The 25709-nt window shown below is 36.4% G+C and overlaps 3 protein-coding genes and 1 non-coding gene across 12 annotated transcripts in view; 1 reads left to right on the top strand and 3 right to left on the bottom strand.

The window, feature by feature from the left end:
- LOC105197776 (somatomedin-B and thrombospondin type-1 domain-containing protein) lies at positions 1-12362 on the bottom strand. Of its 3 annotated transcripts, none has more exons than XM_011164312.3 (6): positions 12153-12362; positions 11322-11931; positions 5670-5870; positions 5131-5209; positions 4190-4263; positions 1-2056 (listed from the first exon to the last, which is right to left on the bottom strand). In XM_011164312.3, exons 2-6 carry the CDS (start codon positions 11584-11586, stop codon positions 1644-1646), a joined length of 1032 nt encoding a protein of 343 aa, XP_011162614.1. In that variant the 5' UTR covers positions 11587-11931; positions 12153-12362; the 3' UTR covers positions 1-1643. The 3 variants fall into 3 exon arrangements, with proteins under 3 accessions (XP_011162614.1, XP_011162613.1, XP_039310063.1); XM_011164311.3 differs by having other exon boundaries at positions 11322-11977; positions 12153-12347; XM_039454129.1 differs by lacking the exon at positions 12153-12362 and adding an exon at positions 12096-12111 and having other exon boundaries at positions 11322-11977.
- A 1609-nt stretch (positions 12363-13971) lies between these two features.
- On the bottom strand, positions 13972-14133 carry LOC113003222. Its single transcript, XR_003268333.1, has one exon. It is a non-coding gene; the product is annotated as a U1 spliceosomal RNA (small nuclear RNA).
- Positions 14134-18398: 4265 nt separating this feature from the next.
- On the top strand, positions 18399-19491 carry LOC105197774 (small VCP/p97-interacting protein). The gene is made up of 3 exons (XM_011164310.3): positions 18399-18613; positions 18854-19021; positions 19106-19491. Exons 1-3 carry the CDS (start codon positions 18548-18550, stop codon positions 19118-19120), a joined length of 249 nt encoding a protein of 82 aa, XP_011162612.1. The 5' UTR covers positions 18399-18547; the 3' UTR covers positions 19121-19491.
- An 11-nt stretch (positions 19492-19502) lies between these two features.
- Positions 19503-25709, bottom strand: part of LOC105197782 (tricalbin-1) — a 28700-nt gene continuing 22493 nt past the window's right edge. For 6 of the 7 annotated variants that reach the window (XM_039454164.1, XM_039454163.1, XM_026131630.2 and 3 more), the window contains 15 exons: positions 25249-25616; positions 24440-24665; positions 24227-24375; positions 24028-24063; positions 23668-23762; positions 23420-23593; positions 23034-23231; positions 22684-22953; positions 22432-22605; positions 22141-22339; positions 21798-22027; positions 21517-21736; positions 21151-21271; positions 20882-21093; positions 19503-20666 (listed from right to left, as the gene is read on the bottom strand). In XM_039454164.1, coding sequence (XP_039310098.1) covers positions 20512-20666; positions 20882-21093; positions 21151-21271; positions 21517-21736; positions 21798-22027; positions 22141-22339; positions 22432-22605; positions 22684-22953; positions 23034-23231; positions 23420-23593; positions 23668-23762; positions 24028-24063; positions 24227-24375; positions 24440-24665; positions 25249-25616 — 2827 coding nt within the window. In that variant the 3' untranslated portion in view covers positions 19503-20511. The remainder of the gene's footprint in view (positions 20667-20881; positions 21094-21150; positions 21272-21516; positions 21737-21797; positions 22028-22140; positions 22340-22431; positions 22606-22683; positions 22954-23033; positions 23232-23419; positions 23594-23667; positions 23763-24027; positions 24064-24226; positions 24376-24439; positions 24666-25248; positions 25617-25709) is intronic. The other variant, XM_011164329.3, reaches the window with a different exon arrangement.

Genomic DNA, 25709 nt, shown 5'->3' with positions numbered 1-25709 from the left:
TCCAGATATGTGCAAGTGCTCTTTATTGACTGTGCTTTTACATTTTGTCCATTTTATTTTGAGAGCCTTTAACCTCTCGTCACGCCGATATGTTTCTCGTGAAGAGAAATGGTGATATTCCACTTAAAGATGCAAATACTAAAAATTAAAAAACAGGACTGTATGGAAATTTTATATCATACAATATGTGTTAATAGGTTGAATAATATACAGTATATACTTAGGAACATTGAAAATTATTTTCAAGATATACAGGGCATCGCAAAGAGAACGAATATCGTTACGAAACTATAAATACTGGAATCTGAATTGAAAAAAAAGTTCCATTTCTTCGAATGTCGGAGCGTTTCCGACGAATTGTAGATAAATGACAATTTTGAGACACCCCGTGTTATAATACACATAAAATAATAGGCTGAATAAAACGATCAAGGAAAATATGCATGAGGCATTTTATATTTCTAATCTTAAAAATTTCCTGTCTTATGGAAGATATTATGATAGTCATGTTATTAATAAAATACAATTATTTATGATTATAATAATGATAAAATTCTTTTTATCCATTCGCTACGAATATATGTATATAATATATATTTTTTATACATCTATCCGATAAACGCATACATTATATTGGATTGGATGAAATCTGAAAAAAGGGGAAAAAGAATAGAGAGGAAAATAGTAAATTAATGCAACATATATTATCAGCACTCGTTTCTGTGACGTTCTCCCGAGCGTCGCCGTCCAACAATTTATTAAAATCACAATCTCTGCGTAAATCATAATTCTAACGTCGCTGATATCGATTATCTTGCGATTCCTTCCAAAGAGAATAAGATATTCACTCCTCTCCCGGCGGACGTTTCGCAAGCTTGCGCTAATGATAAAATCGATATGATAATTATCGGGATAATCTAGGCAATGGGTCCGTACGCGATTGCTACGTCAAGCCGAGTAGAAGAAGAGAAAAAAAAAACAGAGCGAAAAAGAAAATAGAATGGATTTTTATTTCATGTTCCGTAGTTTTTCTGCCCTGCAAAAAATTTAACGCAAAAAAAAATTTAAAGTTCGAAGTCACTAAATAAATAAGAATAGTGATTAGCACAAACGTTGCAAGAGAGAATTAAATTTAAAAGATAACAAAATTCTCGAGTAATATATTAAGTTAAATATACAGAATATATCGTAACACATCGAGTCTATACGTAGTTTAAGAATGGATTCTTTGACTAATCCAGAGCGCGCGCCGATTTTTCCTCAGCGAGAATTTAATTTTGCGCAAGCATTCTTGTTTTTAAAATTAAATTATCTGGTTATATCAAATAGTCTGAAATTAAAATTCTATCAAAGTACACTTGAACTTAAATAAGAAACAAGCTTCTGTGTTTGCTGTGTCTACCTGTAACTTTGAAGCTTAATTTGCGAAGTGATCCTGAATTGATTATAATTTTAAATCAAGGCCTCAATATTCTTCCTACAAAAACATCCACTCGATCGCGATTTTTCAAAGAATCCGTTCTTGAAGTGTCTTACGATACATTCCGCATAATAATAATAGATAAGGAGAAAGGGAAAGGGAGAGGAAGGGCTTCTAAGACTGACGACACTCGCGGGAGCTGTGATAAAGCTCCGGAGAACGTTCACCGTTCCGTGACAGCGACGGCGCGTCTTCTTCTTCTACTCCTCTTCCATCGTCTGCCTTTCCTTCGTCTTCTCACAACTCGATTGCTGACGACGTTGCTATTCGCGCCCCTGCGACTTCGAACCGTTTGCGTGGTGTACGGGGTCGTTAAGCTGGATTCGAATCGCGGATTGTACACGCATCGCGAATCATCGCGACAGTCCACCAACTGCGAGGTATATCCAAAGCATCGCAGGTCATCGTGACAATCCACCGGCGAATCGCCGACCCATCTTCCGTGGCAGGTCGAATAGATCGATCGACCGTGCCGATTGTTGCCACCAGCAATATCGGTAGATAGCTTCCACTTGCCGATTCCCACGTATTTGTCCAGACTGTCGTTACCGGGACGCTCCACGCAAATCCATGAACCTGTGGTGATTTTAATCGCTCACCGTCTTTGTTTTCGATCGACATTTTAATTATACGCTAGATGTTACGAATTATTTTCGTCTGTCTGAATTCTTATGTTCTAATCTCTATTTTTTAATTTCTTTTCATCTATAACATAATTCTAACGGAAAAGGTTTAAAGCTAGCAACTTTGTAATTATATATGTTTTTATACGGCAATTTAATATTCTTCTATTATTGATAAGTGCTTTTTCAAACATTTGTAACAAGATACATGGGAAATATCAAAACAAGTTAATCTCTCAATAATTATAATAAGAGAGGCGATATGATTAAATGAAAAGACACACGGTAATAAAACCAAGACGGCTAATTTAACAGCGGCACGGAGATAATAATAAGTAAGTCATCATCAAAATAACTTGCTTCATCCGCAGATTTCCGCGCTTCGTGGCTTATCTACTTTAGATATGTCGTTGGTAGGAAACAACCGTTATCTCCACCACCGCATCCACTTCATCCGGTCGATTCCTTCGCGATAACAGCCGACGTAGAGCAGCGTCGCGGGAGCCACGCTCTAATTTACATGACGTTACGTCGCGCAACCGTGGTGCACGTTAATTGAGACTAGATCGAGTCGCTTCATTTCCACGTTGGCGGCGGGCGCGATTCATCATTATGCGAATTTCGTATTCAGAATTTGAGTTCAGATTCCGTTAAAAGCGCCGCGTCTTATTACACGGTTCTAAGTAAAGGATCCTTTGGCGCGAGACGACAAAATTAGTGTACGTGTAATTACAACCACGAAACTTAACAGAACACTTATCGTCGTTTCTTTATGTTTAGTTACATGTTATGAAGTATTCAACGGTTATGGGAACAATTACAATGATGTTCTCTGCAGCATATAATTGCACGAACTTCGATGTTTCAGCAAGTGTTGTAAAATTATATTTTCGCACGTACGAAACTTTTAATGGCAACGACTTTTTTTCAGAGGAATCGAGTGCCCCTTTTTTAAAGTAACGTATATAGTTATCTACTTATAAACGTGCGATTTCACGAGTTTCGTGTTTCACGCAATGTAAATGAGAATATCAAGAAGTTAAAATTAATATTGAAAGTTTGAAACTTAGCCGGGCACGCGGGCTAAAGAATCTTGCTTTTATCATAATGTCAGGCGAGGGAAGACTTTCGCGGAGCGATAATTTTTCGCTCGAAGCGTAATCCCCCGAGCTTTACATACCGCCACGGAGATGCAAACCGTTTTTCGCAAGAAGACAAGTCTATTGTCTCTTCGAAGCATTATGGTTGTAAAAAACTTGAGCGCGCGGGGCAAGGATTTAACCGCGAAAAAGAATGGCCGATATACGGAGCATCCGCGGTTGTTTTTCCTCCTCGTTGCAATATATACTCTATTTTTATAAGCTCCGCTGTGCTTCACTAAGTATCCGATATTCATCCTTAACTTGAAGGTATAACTCAAAGTCCCTGCTTCCCTGATTTATTCCAACGTTTCGAGAAGCAAGATAATTCAAATTTTATAATATTACATTTAAGGTTTAAACGTGCACTCAAATAACGATGTCCTACACGGGAAGAACAGTTTTACTAAAATATCTCAAAATTTTGCTAGTTACAGATTTGAAGGTAACTTTGTTGGATCATTAAAATAATTATGTGGAAAGCTCCAGCATGAGCAAAGTTGCAAAAAGTTTTGATTTAGCAATCAATTGAGTGTCCGACACAATTATTTTGATGGCTTAATAAAATTATTTTCAGATTTATATTTAACTAAAATTTTTTACCTCTTTAGCAAAACCATATTTTTCCGTATTTTTCTCAATTAAATACAAATTGTTTATTGATTAAAAAAAATGAAATAAAAATTAAACAAGAATTAGAATTGAGAGTATATGTGGAAAGGTATGTTCCGATTCAATCTTCATCAGAAAAAGAAACTAATTTTAACAGTTATAATAAATCTGGAGTCAAGAGGAAGAGAGGAAGGTCACGATATCCAATATGCATTCTTCAAATTTGGATCCCCGACCTCGATAATGGAAATAGCGTCCTATTAAATGAAATTCCTATTTCCGATTAAGATTAAAATAAGTTATTGCGGCGCGAGCGTATTATTACTTATACTAACCTTGCGAGAGCAAACTCGAAAACTTCCTGCAACCCCGCGAAACCCAGAGAATGGTGAAAGGGATGCAGCTGCCTCTGAAACGTGTGTAATATCGGTTTTTATATTAAATATCCCAAAGCCTCGAACAAAACGTGCATGTTTTCGTTGGCTACCGCAGCCACACACGCCGTATGACGGAGCCCAAAGGGTTGCTCGCTGACGGCCTTGCCAGCTTGCTTTACCCGCTCGGCACACAACGTCACAAGGGAATCTCGATACTGCGACACGATGTTTGCTACGTGTTTTGTAACGGGTCGTAGCACGTGTCAAATTAGATCCTCAACATATCAGCGATTCTGTCTGGGTTGCAGCGGGATTAAAAATGTATCCCCCAGGAGGTATTCCTTGCCAAGCGGAGAAGGCTTTTAATGAAATTGAATCGTGACGCTTGATCGCACGTAGAGATAACAAACTTTGAAAATTAAGGGTGTCAACTCATCAGTTACGCGCGAGCGCTTCACGTCATTAATAATACATACAAAATGCGATTGAAGATTATTAATTGTGTCATTCCACGGCGCAAGATGATGACGTGGGATAAATGAATGCATTATACGTTAAACACATTAACAGACGTCGCATTCCGCAGTTAATGATAGGGAAATCCATCTCATCGCGTTATCCATCTAATTGAGTGCTCAGGTAGTCTAATTTAACCGGAAGAACAGAGGATTTTCTTACATCGATAAACGATAGATTTTAGCAACGTTCATTGAACGAAACGAATTTAAACAATTTTGCGCTTTAATTTTTCCACGAATTCGTTCTTGTTAAATCTACTTTCGCGCAGCACCGATCGAAGAAACCGGAAAAGACATTGTTTCTGCAGCGCGAATTGGAAGCATGTGCGGCAAATCGCATTTCGCACGAATCCGAAGACTAAGCGCGGGGGCTTGACCTACCTTTTATCGACGATCCTATTCTTGATCCTCACATCCGTACTGTTGCCATCGCTCGGAGATAGCGCAAGAAGCATCACACCTGCGGCAAATGAAAGGAAATCGCCTAGGATCGAGCAACGGTAGACAGATGTCAAGAATTTCACGTCGCGATAGATACAATCGAAGATAATCCGACTCTTCTTACTTTCTAGTGAACGGGAAATGCTTGAGAAACGTCGGATCATTATAGAAACCGGGAAACGTCAGGAATATAGAAGAAAACAATTTTTCCTCGTGTACTTTAATCTTCAATATTGCAATTTAATCTTTAATTAATCACACGATAATTATCGCGAATTTTAATAATTGTTGCAAGAAAAATTATTTATTTTAGCAATTATTTTAACGAGTGCGTGTTATACGTACACGAAGTAAGAATAAAACGTGTAAATTAAACGAGTCTCTAGTTAAATATTAATTCTCGCTCGCGTTTGTATGAAAATATTCCACTTAAAGTAAAATGCGACTTATCACCCTGTTTGAGATCGATCGACGCTCACTTTTAGCGTGCGGCTGCGAGCGAATCCTGGCGTGGCATTTCTCGAAGCTGCGGCACGTCCTGACCTGGTCCAAGTGCGGACAGTGCTTTCCACCGTTCTTTTCCTCGATCTCGATCACCCGGCTGCGCCTTTGAGTGCCACTTCCGCATCCGTTATCACACGGGGTCCACGGGCTCCATTCGCTCACCGCGCAGTCGACCACTGTAAGAAGGGAATGAGCGCGACGTTAAGATCTGGCCATCTGGTCGTTTCTCGCAGACGAACGATAAAATTGTCTCGAAAGTGCCGCGTTGGTAAAACGCGATCGACAAATCGATAAGAGATTCTTTGGAGCTCCTATCATTTAGATCCTCTTTCCGTTCTGACAACGCGCAACTATAATATTTTTTAATTAGGAGATACAGTTTTTTATAATAAAATTTTAAAGCTACAGTACGAGACATGCCCACAGAAATAATCAAATTACGTTAGGAATTTAACAGAATGGCTGACTTATAACAGCAAGACTATATTTTATGTTCTAGTCTTTGTCTTCAGAAACTCACAACTGTCTTGAGTCTTAAATAAAAAAAGCCGTTTTTCTTTTTATGATTATTAACTGCTGTACAATAATAAAAATATTATTAATTTTATTTTTATGTACATTTATACAAGATGTTTCTCACTCATTTAGAAAATTATTGTTGTTTTTAATAATACCAAAAAATACCAAAGCAAAAAATTGTTTTGAAGTGGCAAATATTATACAGAAAAAATTTAATATCAAATCAACAATTTATTGTTTCATATATAAGCAAAAATATAAAATCTTCTTGGAAGAATATATAACCTTAAATAGACATAATTTGCTTATATGAAAAGAAACATGTTCTTCATATAAGCAAATTATGTCTGTTTAAGATTACAAATTCCTTCAAAAATATTTTATATTCTTACTTATATATGAAACAATGAATTGATTTAATATTGATTTTTTTGTGTAGGCATTTTTTTCATTCTTGTTGTTTTATGAGATTTCGACATCAACATTTTTTTAAAAATAAAGTGACATTTTTATTAACATAGTAATATAAAAGTTCTTAAAAAAATTAATTTAATCATTTAGAATGTATTGATCTTAAGACGACCTTAAACATAAAAAAGCACAATGTGATTATATTACTATCTATGAATTATATTACTACGTTAATAAAAATATTGCTTAAAGCCATTAGAAAAAATATTGATTTCTGTACATACAATATATATACAACAAAAGTGGGTGTAGCATCGTGTAATAATAAAAGGTATTGTCTAGAAATGACATTCGGCCATTTCGCTAAGACCCCTTTTTTTCCCGATATTTTACGCTACACATAAAAAGCCGCTCGCAGAAATAACGATTTATGAGTGTTCTCTCGAAACGCATTTTGCTGTGCGTTTTGTTACTCTGCAGCATCGCCAGGAAAATGAAGAGACAATTTGAGATGAGTAAAAATGTGATAAACGCGTCGCAATCACCGATGCTCCTCTCTCTCCATTAAGGAGCGCGTAGAATGCGAAAGGTGAAAATTCATTTAACGTGCTGCTGCTCCATTTTGCGCGAAATGCATCGAGAACAAGTATCGCGACATTTAAAAAAATGGGACGATCGACGTCAACGTCGTTAATTAAACAGCACGGCGTTTTAAATGAAATATCGAGCAGTAATTATTTTGCGCGCCAAAATTATAACGGTTACATTAAGAAAGACTTGATTAATTGATTGAGAGATATTTTGTTTTCTATTGGACGACGCAACGATTTTGACAGTACAATTTATTCTACGTTTCTAATATAAATTGTTACCTTTCCATGACAGTACGTCATTATGTAAGTTAAAAAGATAATTTAGAGGAGAGCATTCGCATAAATTCGTTTCACTTTGCTCTTTTACCTTTAAAATAGTGGTAGAAAAAGTTCATTTTGAAGTGACTGTAAAGTGAAATTTATTATAAACACAGAACGCATAATGAGAATATGAAAATTGCACATCACGCGAATTAATAAAATTAAATTAAATACTTTGAATAATTTTATATTCGCATTTGATTGCAAACAGCAAATAATTAAATGACGTACGTTACCTTATTAATGTAATTATTGTAATCGCAACATTTGTACTCCTCGTACGCATATATTGATATATTAATATAATCATTAGCATTTTCAATTTTCGCATGTAGCATTCCTCATTTTCCAATCAGTGATAATTTAAAGATTTATTATACAATCGGTCGAGCGGACAGTCACAAATATGACAGGAATATTTTATAACTGGCCTCGACTGTGGAGCCGCAGCTGTGGAGTAAAATTTGAGCTGCATTTTGCATTAGACTACCGGCGAGAACCGTAGTGCAGATCTAACTACTTGTTTAGTACTTCTTTTATAGTAACATCGTGTTTATAGTTCCACGACCACATCGTCGCCATCGGAACCCGGTACTCGATCGATTGTACGTTCGGACTAAATTATTTCGCGTACCCGCCGGTCATCGGACGGACCCACCGGTGAATGCGAATGGCCGAATGACATACGCGATATGTTGACGATTCATCCCCAGCAATACGAAGAAAAATAATGGCACTGTCACTGATTCGTTAACGATCAATATAAGATGTCACATGTTGTACGGACACGTTACCAGAACTTGAGAGTTCTTTGCACAAGTCCTTCGAGCGAGAATATTATATGTGCATTTGACTTTCTCTCCGAGTTACTTCGGAAGATAAATTCGCAAAGTTACTGTCGAAGTATCATTAACCATGGTGAGACTCTTGACGTGATCATTTTTCGTTTCCTCAGTTTCTCCCCCCTCCTGTTTTATTATGCCCAAAACGCTTCGCGTTACTTTTATAGAACGAGTTTCTCGGGTGCCATCTTTTCTTGACGCGTTAAAAATGATAAGGAGGCCGACGTTATAAATTCGCGTCGGGACCAGATTACGAGCGCGCGAACGCGTATCCCCTTCGCAAGTGCAGTATAATCTTTACAATTCATTTGGCGCGGATGCCGGCTGCAAGCCGGCTGCAAATCAGCTGCAGTAAGCACGTCTCTCGCGATTCGTTACGAATCCCTCTACAAAATATGTAAATTCGCGTTTCTCGTTTCAAGCCTACTACGGCAAGAATAGGATTATCCCGCTTCAAGACGGACGGCTTTGCGTCACTCGAGCAACGATTTCAGCCGCAACTACTGCGCGTAACATCTCCAAAGTCGCTAGGAGCGACACTTCTCCTCGGGGCCGGCAGGCGTGAATAATCGCGTTCCGTCGCAGCTTTAGCGTACGACGAATGCCGCTGGATCCCTTAGCAGCTTGCAAATGGCAGAAATTAGGGTATTAAAGATGAACATTTCGACAAAGTGAATGAGAATGCAGTCAGACGCAATAAAATCATTTTCCATCTCCGGGCGCTCTCTCGCTCTCTTTCTCTCGCGTGTCTGTACTTTACGAAACATTTCGCGCCTCGTAGTTGACCTGCAGTAAATAATAGTCGCGCGTAAATACCGATTTTATTTGACGCCGTTACCGTTGTTTAGAGAACAATTTAATCGCATGCCCGTCGATTATATGGCAATTAAACCGGTAAAACAGAGGCATGTTAAACGAACGGAAATGTGAATTGAATAACATTAATCCCTTTGCTATTAACACAGGCGCGTCGTTCGGCGAACCATAAAATTTCAAACAACTGTGTGCACCAAAGCAGAATAATTTGACCATCTCTTATGCGGGCAATAAAAATGTATTATATATTTAAAAATAATGTATATAGTATTCGCAAAGTTAGTCATCGTTAACACCGCTTTATATGTTATATGATAAAGATTAAATAATAATTAAATGCTATTGAATTTGCAAAATAGGCAAATTTATTCTTGTTTAGCTATTTTAACGTTAAAAATTTTAATGTTTAAAAACATAGAAATTAGAGCAAAATCTGTATTGTCAAAAACACTGGCGACCGCGTTTTTGCAAAATTGCACAACTTGGTAATCATTATCTTCATATTATGCCGTAAATCCGTAAAATATGAGCAGAGAGATTCAGACTATAAATTGCAAAGTATATTTACGAAGATATTCTTTACTTTTATGCTTTGTCGAAATTGATCTCTCGGCCAGCATTATCATCTTTACTTAGGCAATATAGCGGCAATAATTCGTCTGATCTTTGCGCGTGGGATAATTCCCCACAGACCATTTCCTCAAAACGTGAAATACAGGAGTATGCATCAGACATATATCTTTTTTTAATTATCCAAATTTGTTTTTTTTTTTTATATCCGGCTGCTATCTGATATAAAAAATTAATGTCCGAGAAATTTTAATTAATTCTAACATTATGCAAATGAATAATTTCTGTGATAATTTAATTCTGTTACTAAAATTGTTATGTTCTGAGAATCAGTGTTTAATGATGTACCAAATATACGACGTAATCATTTGAAGCGTTTTGCTTATCGAAAACACGTCGATTTCTATTAAATGCAATATATCACGTCAGACTGATAATTGCTCGATATTTGATTAAATTCTCACGAAACGTGCGGCGTTGTGTTGACGCTAGTAGAACGCAACATCAGCATCTTTTTGAGCGGTCATGTGTGGTTGCTTTGATCGAAAAAAATTGGAAGTGGATATTGGTTTTAAAGGCATCGTAGGAAAAAACGAATCACATATCGCACGTTGTTGATATGTCGGTGTGAAGTACGAAAATTAATGGACACTATCCGTCCGACAACACACTTCCGCGTTCAAAACTCTTCATCAACAAAAGATTCTCCTTCGATGACGCAATTGTTAATATTAGAAACTTTAAAGCTGATAACAAGTCGCTTAATGATCCAAGATGACCGCAATTCGTCCGTATTAAGATGCTAAAGCAAGTTACTTGCAGAAGACGTTCTTAAGATCCTACAGCGTAATCCTACAAAATCCGAGACGTGTTGAGTATCTACGTGTGTTTAAGCGCCGTGTGCTTAGCGCCAGTAAGTAGAGACCGATTAATCAATCAATGCTCCGGGCGATTTTCTTTTAAGAATTATTTCGTCGACGTTGCCAAGTTTTGATTAATTGATGTATCTACATTTTTTTTATGTCATATTTTAATTTTCAAGGTTTTATAAATAATTATTTTGCAATATTTATTTTGCAATCGAATATTATCCCATTTCATTTTAACTTAAAAACATCGATTAAATTTACACTAAATATGTCTCTTTTTCATGTTGGAAATAACAATAATATTTATTATAAAATTTTTTGCAATTAACGAATATGAGAAAAAAAATTTATCTCACATGTCTGCATGTATGCAGCAGCATTTACGATACATTCTATTTCCTGCGCAGCGAAAGTAGAACGTGTCAATTTTTATTTCAAATGAATACAGAAAATTACATCTATTGTGGACAAAAATGAGTTTTTGTATCCTGCCACCACCGAATATTCATGAAGAATAAAATGACGAAATAATCGAGTGTTTTCGAATCGATAAAAAAAAAATCGTCTACATGAAAAAAACTTTTTTTTGTATGAAATTCTTCTATTTTTGTCCAGCTTTTTGTTTAACGACTATCCGTCGCTACCCACAAGCCCTCCCTCCGTGCAAAATCGCCGAGTACACGTACCACCGCAGGTCTCCTTAAAGTCGTCGCAGCAATCGGCGAGCTTGAGACACGCGTGGTCGCAGTAGCACGGCTTGTCGCGAATCGCACGCTTGTCGACAGAAGGAATCTCATTCGATTCCTTCTGAATGACGCAGCCCGAGTCCCTGCCCTGGCAACAGAGCTTCGCGGAGCTGCAGCTGCCGGCGGCGGTCCCGTCAACGGTCAGGGAAATCAGCGTGGCGACGACGATCAGCCTGGCCAGCCTGGTCGCGTCCTTCCTCCACATTCTCCTCGCGATTCCGCGACCCTGACGACCTTGCTCTCACCACCACCGGCCACCACGATGACCTTGGGTTGTCGATTCCGCCAATGGTCGTGAAAACGCTACGCACGTGCCGTAATGACAATTTACGCTCGTTACTTTTACGGTAACTGGTCGCACGCGCGATCGAACGTCGTCATATCGATCTACCGGTCTTGCGTTCTAAGATATCGGCCTCGAATCTCTTCGAGAGAATAGCTCTTCAGTTTCAGCGGAGTTCATGCTCGGAACCACCAAGTTTGTAGTTTACTGTTCACGGTGCCGACATTTACCAACCATTAAATCGCGCGAATAGTCTGCGAGAGCGCACTTTACATTCACACGGTAAAAAGAAATTTTTTATTGTGAGAGGAATCTTTTAACAAAAATAAAAGAACACTGTCATCGTTTGATCGGTTAGGATTCTTTAATTTTTCTTTTACACACGTAAAAGTATGTAAAAAAAAAAAGAAAAACAATTAAAGAATCTTAACCGATCTTTTCCACAGTTCATTAAAACTTTTTATATATGTATTATTATCTTTAGTTACCGCGTAACATTTATTTATATTTCTTTTCGCGGATGTCGGAAGGAAAAAAAAATATGGGACGTATACGAGAGTCACCATGCGACACGTAAAATTCTTCGCGACAATGTGCGATCCTGTCGCGCTCGACCCTTCGACGGAGGGTGTCGCGATACAACTGAACCGAGTTTCAACCCCTCGCGAGCGTGAGAAGAACGTAACGAGGCGCGCGCTATGTTGCGCCTTCGCCGACCCGTCGTCCTTGCTTTTCGTGCTCTCGGCGCACCTCCCACGGGAACCGCAGCAGCCGGCAGCACCTGGCTGAGCGCATGCCCCGTCTGTTCTCACGGGACGCCACGATTTAGTGCTTGCAGCTTTTAATGGAATTTAAAGGGCAACAATTCGTACCATGTACCATGGTAACTTATACGGGGCATCCTCTCCGGATGTCTTACTTTCCGTTCATTCAATAGATAAACGGCTTGCTGTTAGAGATAACGTCGAAAGATCGGTCTCATCGACGGAACTTGCTTATCTTTCACGTTCAGAAACACCGAGTTCGATATCACACACATATACATCTGCAATATTTGACCGATTTTCCTGGCAGAAAAAATTCTACAAAATTCTACACAAATTTAAGAAATGTTGCAAAAATCTTTGTGAAAATGATTGGAACATTTAAAAACTTTTTTTATTTTTGTAGAGCGTCGTTTTTGTTATTTCTACAAATTTCTCTGTGAAATTATGTCAAACTGCAATGAACTACAACATTGTGCACATTTCTAAGTAGCTTACTTTGGCGGAAAAAATTTCTACGAATAAGTATAAAATTCAAAAAATAGAAATTCTAAAAATAGAAAATTATGGAATTATTATTTATTTTTTCATAGAAATATATATTTAAGTATTAAAATTAATGAATATTTCAATTCCATTTTTTAAGCATTTTTTAAGAATTTTGTAACATTTCTTAACTTTATATACAATTTTGTAGAATATTTTTCGCCAGGATTGAAAAAAATATCTTATATGTGCAAACCAGATAATATCTGACGCATTGTGCCGTTATCGATGTTATTGCACAATGTAAAATTTCAATGAATACTATTGTTGTCAAAAAATATGAAAATTGAAAAATAAATTTTATCACGTACACTATTATTTGTTTAGACAGAGGATGCTACAAAAATGAAAACGTGTATTTAAAAATTTAATATCTGACAAAGCTTAAAAAGTCGAAAAAACATTTAAAATATATTCTTCAATTGTACGTTGCAATCATACTAATTGCATTAAAAACGTATTTTTTACAATACGAAAGGTGAAAATTCATTATTTATTTATTTACAAATATCTGTTATTTAGATTTATGTTATTTTGCTACAAAATTATCTTTATAACGCATATAATCTTAATTCTGTAAGCAAAATCTTTGTATTTCTTACGAAATTAGGATTTTGTGCGTCAAAGAAATATATATATATATATATATATAACTTCTCGTATGTTATTGCGAAAAAATATTTTGTTGTGTATTATTGAATGTATATAATTGCTATAATTGCAACACTCAATTATGTAGATACATAAAAATATAAAGATAGATAAACAGCCTGCTAAAATATATATATATATGTGTGTATATATATATATATATATATATATATATATATATATATATATATACATATATGCTCAAGAAATATCTTTAGGTTGCAAAGTAGAACTTACTTTCTTACCAAAATTTATTTTAGGAATAGTAGAATACTTCCTCGGTAGTTCAATTTTACCCGAGAAAATATTTTGTCGGGAAATTATTTCTGTTTGAATTCTTTTATCACCGGGATAGCGCGAACGCAGTCCCGACTATCAAAAATTGTACGCCCGAGATATCCACATTAGGGATATTCGCAAGGGTCAGCTCAACCGTAGTGCAATGGAAGAGCCTCGCCCTGGAGGAACCGCCTTCATGATCACGGTAACCTCTGCGCCAGGTAAGTATGCTTTTCGCTGCCACGAGCCCCAATTTATCCCCTTTGATGATGCATTTTAAACACGAGAAACTTAATTCGACCTGCGAAGCCTAGTGGCGAGTTTGCGAACTATCACGTGCGACATGTAGCAACTGATTGGCGTACACTTTTCATCGTAGTCACGTTGCCGAAGAGCAGGGCCGTACATAGGATTTCCAGAGCTCTTGTGTAAAGATAAAATTGAGCTCTTTATCATTTATCATGAATTTAGCATGCTTTTTGTAAATAAGAGGTTCTTTTTCCAGAGTCCGTATGTGCGTATTAACTATAATTTATATATAATATATATAATATATGTAATAATTTATATAATTATTATATATATAAAAATTTTATAAATTATTATTTATAAATATTATATATATACTAAATATTGGATACATAGGATCCACTACAATAATCTTTTACACGATCCTGAAGAGAGGAAATTAATTCTTTATAATCAAAAAGTGTTTATTTGTTTTTATTTTTAATGTGCTAAAATTTTGTATGTTTTGTGTAAATTGATTTAAGACGTAAATTCGAAGGAAAATTATTTACGTCGTTCAAACAAACGCAAATGCGCATTCTAGAAAAAGATTAATGCATTTTGTAGAAGATTACGTTACATTTCTATTTTTGCAATTATTTTAATTAAATATATATATATCATAGTTACATAGATTTTAAAATTTCTTTATATGTGAAAGGAACGCAGGCAAAATGAATGTGCAGAATGAAAAATATATTATAGAATGAAGAAGAAGTTAAGAATTTCATTACTGCTTATTATTAAAGCGAGTCATTGATTAAAGCTGTGAATTTCACAGGGAGATGCATTTGTGTAATGAAGGTCTTAGAAATGGCATCCAGATTGGCTAATATATATGCGAAAGAAGAGAATAACGGACGAACTAAGGTTAAAAAGCCACTCACGCCTTAGAATACAGTCTGTATTAAGCAATGAAAGTTGGGTACAGATATTGCGAAAGTTTGCCGCGTGTTCTATAATTGCGTGCCATTGCCAAGAACATAATCTCCCCATCTCTTCCTTTCTCTCTCCGCTGGTTTCTTGTTTCCCATTATCCGACCTTAGGCACGTGCCCGATCCGTGAGTTTACGATGAGAAAAGTCGTTCCAGTTTTGTGTGAATGCATAAAAACTTTATTCAACCACGCATCACGATGCTAATGAATGCTGGTGCTAAAGAAAAATGTCTCTTAGGTTTTCTTTGCCTTTGACCTGTGATCTTATGCTCGAAGATTTTAAATATCTAATGTTTTATACATTATTAATATAGAATGAACCAAGACTGGTTTCTGGTCTTCTTTCAATACGTAATAATATCAATAAAAAATCTTTTATTAGTAATATGAAGGAATTAATAAGAATCACATTTGTATTTCGTTATTTTATGATGTTGAAGAATATGACTCATTGTCAGTAATATTTGTTTTTATTGTCAATAACTTTTTATATGCTATTAATAATTTTATATAATATTTCATGTCAATGTTGCTATCTTAAGGTAAATTACAAACTTCCACCGATAAATGCACGAACACGAAAAAAGAACATTTCGCTGATTTCTAACTTCGAAGAGAAGCGCAAATATATTCCCGAGTGTGGGTTTATCGTAGCTATATTCCGCTGGGAAGTCCATATTCGTAGTTTTCAAGAGCCTTCAAGAGAGTTTCTTGGGGAGAGGTTTTCGGCAACGGAGTTTTTGCGTTGACGCTCAACAAGTAACGAACGAAAGATTTTTTTTTTTTTTTGCGAAACGAAGAGAAGTCCCAAGTGGGCGCAGAACGACCGAACGAATTGGATTCCGTAGGGTCTGATATCGGAGCGGTCGGGAACGTTGATTAATCGCGAGTGCAAACAACGTGTAACGCTGCTCGATATCCCGCGGTTCCTTCTCTACCGAAGAGGAGATGGTGTGCGCTCCTGGAAGACGACAATTAATTTCCCCAATTCTGTCGACCGTGCCGTGATGTTCGCGCGCCAGCTGCGCCGACATTAATAAGAGAAGACATACGTATCGTCGTGAACAGCGGAAGGCCGACGTACATTGAAGCTTCCTTCTCTGTTCCCTCGCGTCAAATAAGATTGCTAAAAGTACAAATGTTCTGTATAAGAATGCGTAATTGCATCTCCTATTAATAGAGGGATTTAAATGGGACTCATCGAACTTGATTTAAATTTTGATTGACACACTCTTTAAATCTGAATCAGTAAAATCTGATTTACAATTCAATATGATTGTGATAATCAATGATTATTCAATATTTTTCAGTGATTTCGCTTAAGAGGATGGCACTCTCACTGATTGGAAACAGTGTATTATCATTAAAAAATAATGCATATATCACTGATTAATATAATTACAAGTATACTACTGAAATCAAACTGTTCATTGTCTTTCGGTGAATAATACATTGATTCCTTTATTTAGAGAGCACATTTTTAAAAATGTTTGAAAATTGTATGTCAGTTGAAATTTAAATCAAAATGGTCAATCATTTTATATCTGTCTTGAAATTGTTTACTTTATGCTCTGATAACGTTTATGTTATTAAGGTGTTGTAAACAACTCGATGGCGTACGAATGAATATTTTAATGAAGAATATTGTTGTTTATAACATGTAGCTATTTTAAGTTTACTTAACACGTACATAACGTTTGCATGTGTGTGCGTGTGCATATTTTAGATATGTTAATGTCACAATATATTTTGTCAAGACAGAAATAAGTAACCGAGAAACGGTGAAAATGCAGACAGTATTTCAAGTAGTAGCGCGTTAATTTTAACGCAACGATTATCAAATTCCTTGGAAATTTCTCGGTTTTTTTCCAGGTCAAATTCTACAGGGAGACGCAAGTTTGTTTTAAACGCAATTTTACGCTGGGAAAAATGGAATCAGTTTTTCGGTCAGTGGTAGCAAAATCTAACTGGTTCGCGGGCAAATTGACACGTTTGGGGAGTGCGAACGCACTTTCACAAAGTCGGGCGCGAGGGCACACGCGAAACTCGATTCGCCCATAGAGGTAGAATAGACGCTGTGATAGCGTTAATACACAAGTAACGAGAAAATTCAATTTGCCCGCAGTCGGAGTTATTGGTTGGCGAAACGGAGTTTTCGGAGCGGACATTAGCATCACCGCATTGCACAAATGGAAGAGACTCCGCGGAGCTCAGCTCAACTCCCTCATATAGTTGCCTGCGAAATAATCGGATCCTCTCGTTTCCTCGCCTTGCTTGTTCTTGAAACGTATGTTCCTAATTCCATTTACCGAGATAAATCGTGTTAAACTTCTGCGCGTTATTGTATATTGCGTAAAACGCAGCGGAGTAGACACTACTTGCCGCTTCTGATAAGCCGGAGACAGAAAGTTGTCTGATAAGAGCTGTCGTGCGAGCTGTCGTGCGATAATTGCCGAGTATCGTCGACGAATTGTTGTCATGAAGCTGCAGTTGTGAATGTGGCTAAATTTTCAAATTGAAATTAATTGGAGAACATTGATATGACCGATCGTCGATGATCGGACTCGGACAATTAAAAAAATTTATATCTAATTAAAAAAAGTCTTCAAATTTTATTTTGCTTAATTTGTATTTAATTTTATATTAAAAAACGCATAACATGTTTTTTTATTTTATATAATTATTACAAATTTAAAAACTGTACAGTAGACAAAAAATAATTTTTGTTTTCGTATAAAAATCTTTAAGTTAACATTTATTTTGTATAATTTTACATTTTGTATTAATTTTATTTTTTATTTTTTATTAAGAAACACGTACACATTAAAAAAACTTTTTAACTGCAAATTAATGCAAAGAAAATTATGTGAAATAAAATTATAGAAAATAAAGTATTGTTTAACAATTAGAATTCGACTTTCGTACAAAACTTTCTTCTCTTTCATTCATTTCGTTTAATTTATTTTTATTTTACAAGTAACATAAAACGCACACAATTTTTTTTATCGCAGATTTAAAGATCGTGCGTAATAAATGGGAAACATTTTTTCCAAATCTTTTAATTTTGTTTCTATTTCATATTGAAGAAACGTAAATTGAGGGAAAAATTCTTAAATTTTCATAAACATTTACTTGAACTTATTAATATCTACTAATGAAATATTCACTAAATGTAAATGTATATTTATTTAGTAAGAACCACTATTTCAAGTATTAATTTTTCTCACGAGTTTGCACGTCGGGTATCGGGAGAGTCAAATGACGGCACTGCTCATACATATGGCCGTCAGCCGTCCGCTATTGTTGACGACAGCCATTGCTTGGATCTGTCATACGCACGCCGCCCGCTCGTTGATCCAATTTAACGGCGACGTTTCCAGCAACGATTGCGTACGTTTCGTACGGGTAACGATTCAGCATGGGCAACTGTTGTGCGTCCTGCTACAAGGGACAGTCGTCGTACGAAGATCTCACTCCCGATCGGGTGTGTCTTCCGCATAGGTTATGAACGCGCATATACACATCGATCCTCCGTTCTCGCGAATAAGAGATCTTTAAACCGACTTGGCGAGTGACCGAAATCTCCTTGTTTTTACTTCTGCCTCTTCCCCGAAACAAGTCTCGAGTCCGTCGCTCGAAAATCATCTCTCCGCTTTTGTGCCACGAAACTACTCTTTGGTCATCCTTGTCATGTTACTCATGTTACTCTTCTGAATCATTTTAGGAAACTATACGCAGGAAACAGGCGGAAGCGGCTGAGAAGAGGATAGCGGAACAGCAGCAACGAGGTATAAAGGACGTAGAGTCCGTCAAGAGGCAGCAGCGACGCGCGTTGGAGCTCGAGAAGCGGGAACAGGAGGCTGCTGCCAGTGGCACGCAGCCTACGCTCCGGGTAAGGATTCAGGCAATTGCAATTTTATTGTTCAACTGTACGTTCAGATAAGATTTCACAGAGCTCTCGACGGATCCGTTTCAGTGGCAGGTGCAATAAACGTGTCGAAGGATTGGGCTCTATGTTTTCTGATTGGGAAGGTATAAGTATTCTATATAACACTTGGCTGACCAAAATGGAGATAGACCTAACGTTACCAGTGATGCTGTTATAGTCACACAAGTGCACTCTTATTTTGTATAATTTACACAGAATTATGAGAATAAGCATTAAATGAATTTAATTTAACGAGATACGTCAGCTGAAATCGAACGATCGATACTAAGGTTCGTTTCCAGCTGATGTATATTTTTTATCATAGTTTATATGTAAGTTTATATATGTATATACATTAATTGTGCATACTTTAAAATATAATACGAATGATGTTGATGCGAATGTTGAAATTTTGCATCATGTTTGAAGCTTAATTTTGCTTTTGTTTCAGTCCATTAAATGAGCAGGTCTCTATTTTTTTACTGATTATAATATATGCATTTATATTTATATATGTTTCCAAAGAGTTATAATCATGAACATAAAAATTCTAGATTAGTTAAGAACATTCTTGTTCATTGTTAATTTTTCTTTAATAAAAATGTCTCTTTGTTATTGCTAGTTTTTCAGATTTAGGATTTATATATGTGCCTACACTTGAAAAATGTACATCTCGAGAAATAAGACTAAAACAAGTGTATCATTTGTCATAATCTCTTATATATGCAAGTTTGTAACAAATTTCATATCTATAATGTTCAATAACTGTGTGATATAAAAGCAATTTGAATTAAACTCTGATAATATATTTATATCTACATATAATATTATATGTATAATATTAATATATATAATATATTTGAGTGATACAAAATATACACTTATTATCGGTATTATATTATTACATTTTATAATATATATTGTTATAATATATATTGTATTATATGAAATAGCAATATATGTAAATGTACAAATGTAATATATCAGAAATTACAAATGAACGAATGGTAGTTTTAATATATTTCTTATTGATATATCTCAATATATTTCTTGTATTAAATTTTGCAAATATTTAAAATCTATAATATACATAAATTAGGACTTAACGTACATATATATCTCTACATATATCTCTCTTTAATTTATCTTGTACAATTTTGTCAAAAGATATTTTATATAATGAATTCTTATTAGTATAATCATACAAAAAATGTTGAAATGAATGTCGTGTGGAATGCTGTTGAAGTCTTAATAGAGTTGTTGGACATGATAGTGAAAATATTTCTATACAGCTTGTAAAAAGATTGTAAAAGATAATTGGCTTGCAAAAATTCCTCGTATTAACAAGGAATGGATAAAAAATTCTTTTTATCCATTTCTCGTTAACGCGATGAATGCTGACGGAATTCACGTTCTCGAGCTTAAATTTCTTAACGTATGAGTTTCTTTAAATCTCATATTTTCCCTATCCGATGAACCGACCAAGAGCGAAACAACTTTTTTGCCGACTTATTCTTAAGCTCTCTTCCATGAGCGATTTGTACTTCCAGCGAGGCGCCGTTATTCAACGCCAACCACGTGTGAATCTCATCAGTAGCTGCGGACACACCTATGTGTTCAAAGAAATAATGAAAACTTATAAAATAAATAAAATAATATATATAAAACTATGCTATAATTATAGGAAAAGATTATATGAGATCAATTTGGATGCAATAATAAATTATATGTTATACATAATATATCATAATTATTTTTTAACGTAATTATAAAGATATTTTATTCTTTCACATGTTGTATGAAGAAAGTGTATTTAAAATATACCTAGCAATTCGTGTAGAGTTATACGTCGACTGGCCAGCAATTCCTTGCTGGCGCTCCTGATTTCAAATATTAGCAACGCTTGCCTAGGCACACCGTCGCCATCTATATGGAAATCTATGCTGAATTGAGGATTAGGCATAGCTGGCAGGAGCCGTGACTTCGCGATGGTCTTACCGCCGCTAGGCGAGACAATTTTATCCGGACTGACACACCTGAAGATTCTCAATTTAATTCATCTATGAACTATCGTCAATGTTAACAACACTTACGTTTGAAGCTTTACTCGGCAGTACAATTGGGCGATGTGCGCTACATGAAGACCTTGTGCCTGAAGAACTTTTCCTTCCACTCCAGAATACTTCTCTCTAGTACCGTTGACAATTTTTAAATCTAAAAATCCAACAATCCTATTTTATTTTATGTTTCAGCATTAAACTCTAAAGCTCTATTTCTATCCTCCTCTCTAAAAAGAGGAAGTTTTGTATTTAAAAACTATACAAAATTAACGTGTTTATTTTTTAATTTATCTTCTTACTGTTATAAATTGCATCAATAAGTATGACAAAGATTTAAAGTGAAAATGATTGTGTGGCTTCATTAAAATATCATGTATGACATCAATGCTATCGACTAACCATTTGGCCTTAATCTTAATCGCGGACTGGGCTGCCTTATCCTACCCAGCATGTCCGGTTGCGATACCGCGTGAGCCAGACCGGATTCCGATAGGAGCTCCGTGGCGTCGGCCTCTCCGCCACCTCTGGGTTCCAGACTCAACGTAATACCTTTGTTATCGTTTTTATCTTCTATAGTCACTTCTGAACGAAATCTACGAAGTTTTAAACCCCTCTTCACCTACAATTATACGAAATATCTCAAGCTGACGTTTTAATTATGAATAACTCGACGCGTTTACCTTCTGCTTCATCATGCGGAAGCTGTTGTACTGCGGTAACTTTTTGCCGAAGCTCTGCTCGGGGCTGGGGGTCAAACTGTGATGGGAAGATCGCCTGTCCGCGATTATTTTGGTAGTGTCGGCCTCGTCGACGGAATTACCCGCGACTGACTCCGTGATAACTTTCGGAATCCAGAAACTCGGAGTTCCGTTCATTTCGTTGGACTCTTTACTGGTGATGCTAATTTTATCTATATGAAAATATACCAAAGTTTTATAATAATTCGTATCAAGCATGCTGTTTGTTAAAAATTTACTATGTAAAAAATTTTTAATATATAATACGAAATTTTTAAAACGTTACCAGACTGATTGGACGTAGTTGGCTTTAGAAGAGTAACAGTACGCGGCGGAGGTGGTGGCGGTACAACTGGATCTAAATGTAGACGTATTTTAGATTTTTCCATGGAAGGCCTTCGCACGATACTCGACAAGGAATCAGGCTCGGTGTTTAGACGAGAAGAGTTATCGCTGATATTGCTGGTTGCGTACGTGCTTTGCGTCTAGAAACGAATAATTTCAATTGAAAATTTGTTAAACTATTAACTACTTGTGAATTTACAAAGTGTTAAAGTTACTGTTACGTGAACACTACCTCGCATTCTTCCGACAAGACCTTAATTTTCAGCTCTATAGATCCCGTTTTGGTTTCCTTGAGCGAAAACCAATGGGACTGATCGCTGTTTGACAGCTTTCTGATATCGTCGAGAGTCAATGATACTTTTCCAAGGTAATCCTTCATGCCGAAAGTATCATGATCCCATAATACCTACGAGATAACATTAAACAAAATTCATTTCTCTATTTCGAGATTAAATTTCAGTTCAAGGCAAATGTGCGTAATTACGATATCTAAAGCTTCTCCGGCCTTTGGCAAGCCCATGATGGAACTTTCGTCCCAGCAAGGATTCAGCGTCTTCTTCTTTATGCTGCTCTTGTATTTGGTTTCATTGTTCAACTTCAGTTCGCAGAAGGGATCGCTGAAGCCGTTCAGATCCTTCGCGACGAGATCCCTGGCGCGCAGTAACGTTACCTCCATCAAACCGCTTCCGGTAGATAGGAGACTGGATATATCGGAGGAGGCGGGATCGGCGTCCTTGTGCGTTAATAGCAACTTCTGAAAGTATTTTAAGACTTGTGAGTGGGCACTCGCATAGAAATTTTTTTTCCGGATAAATATAGGACTTAATTACGCACTGCCTGTTGCATCCATGGCAAACTGTTCCGTTTAATTTTCGGTTCGTCGTCCAGCGTGGTCGGAACCAAACTACTTCGACGACTGTTAACTACTTGTTGTACACTCTTGATAGGATAAAACAGTACGGAGACCGTCATGGTGGAGGCGATGTTAGAACCGCTGAGCGTGAGTTCCTTTCGGACGACCCACGTCGTGTCCTTCGAAAAAGAAAAACACTTTTTATTAAGATTTTTTATTATAGTATTACAAGGTAACCGTGGTATATGTAACATGAAAGATTTATTATAAAAATAAAATAAATCCATGTTTCAAAAGTACATATCAGAAGCAATCCTTGATTATATGATGTTTTATTTTTGAATCTGGTTTCATCAAAAAAGATTACCTGAGACAGAGTTAGCATGGCCAGTCCAAGCATGTCCGTGTCCACTGATTTTACTATATTCCACGAATAAATAACGAAGCTCAGCGACACTTGCGTGTAATCCTGCACCAAAAATTGCGCTCTGCAGTTCCAAACAGGTGACGTGGTCGAGCGAACATAATGCGTCGTTTTCACCTAAAATCCCCATAGAACGTCAAATCACAGATAGATTAACACAGATATAATATGTCATTGTAAATTGTGTTTACCTTCTTTCGATTATTAAACAGCATGCAATAAGGATTGCATTGAGCAGTATCGCCGTGGAGATTTTCAGCGGAATGAACGTAAACCACCAATACCCCTGAAAATTACAATGTTTAGAATGAATATAACTTTGTTTTCGACTTATTACGATATAAAAAAAATACACCCAAAGATTCTCTATAAATTTTTACCGAAAAGCAAACGATAAAACATATAGATTTGGCGTTTATTTAAAAACTTTACTAACAAAAATTTTTGCTAACAAAGCCATCAATTGTTTAATTCAACATTAAATGTTAAATCAAAGGGTATTGCACACAATCATGCTCAACTTCACCACACGATACTTTAATTAAATTTACCTGCTTTGTGCGCTTTGTGGCAAGAGTCTCGCGACACTGAAAATATTTCATACGATAATACTGATCGCGAGAAAAAGAGATGTTCGAATACATTTCGTAGAGATATATTTTCGCCATCACTTAATGTAAAATTATAAGTGTGTCTCTTTTCATTTCATATAGTCTGTATTATATATTATATATACTTTTCTTTATGTACCTGCAAGATGCATATTATCGACCATTAGTTCTGGCTGCGGTAAATCGGGGTCCAAGTGCGGCAGAGTTGTGTACTCTAATCGCGCATTGATGCTCGGAATGTTAGCGCTATTGCGGGACGGTTTTTTCTGTTGTAACACAGTTTCAACGCTGTTGAACAAAAACGAATGGATTAACGGATGCTTAGTCTTAAGTCAGAAATTCCATCACTTACATCTGCGAATTCTCCCAGTCGTAGACTCCTAATGCTAACTCGAACTGCGCCAGAGTGATTGTACTAACGAGACGTTTCGCTTTCAGTTTGATGGTGATTCTCTCGTTATCTAATGGCCCGACCAAAAAAGATACATCCTCGCTCCATGTGGAATTCAAGTTTGAGGTGATTCGTCTCTGATCGCCCACTGTTACCACAAGCCATCTCACTTCATCAGCGACGTTGGCTGGCAACGGAGAAACGCTAGTTAGGGGCTTTCTAATGAGTCCATAATAATGATTTTCGCGTCTATTATAACAATTGCGTGTTTGACGAGAATATTCACGTAAGTATGTTTTAATTATGTTAAATCACGCTGAAGAGAAAATTTTTAGAAATGTGCAAATTATTCGAACACAAATTGAATCAAATGAAATTAGATAAAATTCGATTCGCTTCGCTTCGGATTTGAATCTCTATGATTCGAATTAAAATTATTTGGAAATTTCGGATCTTTGAATATAAATCACACATATAATGATAATTTTATAAAATTATAGTAAAAATGACTATCATCCATATAATCAATATCATTGTTACATAGAAATCTTTTTTATTATCTATATTTTTTGTTGTCTATATTAAAATTCTCAATTATAATTGTATTGTTAATAAATTAAAATTTTTGTTTCAACGATTCGATTTAGGTAAAATTTTGTCGAGTTTGATTCTAATCGATGTGAAGAAACATTGATTTGCACATCTTTAGAAAATTCAACAATAGTCATTCCTTTTTAGATCTTATATAGCTTTATTTAAAAGACACTTACTAGAACAACCGTTCTGGCACAGAACAACGGTCAGCACTCCTTGCGGCAACAAATTGGTCACGGAGTCTAGTCCAGGACCCGGTCGCTCTCGCGCTCTCAGGTTCAGCTCCAAATGCCCCGGATCGACCAGCCAAGTGGCCAGAGCGTCCGTTACCACCGCGTGAATCCAGGTCTTGATCAGCGGCATCTCCATCATTTGCACCGCCCGTAGGATTCTTACGCTGAACCAGACGTCCGGTTTCTCCAGGAAACTCACGCTGAGTCCGGTTGCATGTGGAAACGGCGCCGAAGCATTCAGTGTCAGGTTGACGATGATTGTGCCGGACAACGATAGCTTCTCCACCGCCAGGTCGATGTCCATCCCCACACTATCGAGGTATTTATAAAAAAAATACTCATAAATATTATTTTAAAATAGAAAGTAGGTTTAGGAAAACTGCGAATGGGATCTTGATATTAAA

This window comes from Solenopsis invicta, chromosome 10, assembly GCF_016802725.1.
Source record: "Solenopsis invicta isolate M01_SB chromosome 10, UNIL_Sinv_3.0, whole genome shotgun sequence".
NCBI classification, from domain to species: domain Eukaryota; kingdom Metazoa; phylum Arthropoda; class Insecta; order Hymenoptera; family Formicidae; genus Solenopsis; species Solenopsis invicta.
Note: the sequence above shows the minus strand (reverse complement) of the source record. Positions and strands in the feature narration are given on the sequence as shown.

Excerpts from the sequence above, each read along its gene's own strand:
- LOC105197776 (XM_011164312.3), bottom strand. The coding sequence starts at position 11,586 with ATGTGGAGGAAGGACGCGACCAGGCTGGCCAGGCTGATCGTCGTCGCC. Across the intron at positions 5,871-11,321 it reads CTTTAAGGAGACCTGCGGTG|TGGTCGACTGCGCGGTGAGC; the intron begins GTACGTGTACTC and ends CCCTTCTTACAG. Across the intron at positions 5,210-5,669 it reads CTCGCAGCCGCACGCTAAAA|GTGTGATGCTTCTTGCGCTA; the intron begins GTGAGCGTCGAT and ends CATTTGCCGCAG.
- LOC105197774 (XM_011164310.3), top strand. The coding sequence starts at position 18,548 with ATGGGCAACTGTTGTGCGTCCTGCTACAAGGGACAGTCGTCGTACGAA. Across the intron at positions 18,614-18,853 it reads AAGATCTCACTCCCGATCGG|GAAACTATACGCAGGAAACA; the intron begins GTGTGTCTTCCG and ends GAATCATTTTAG.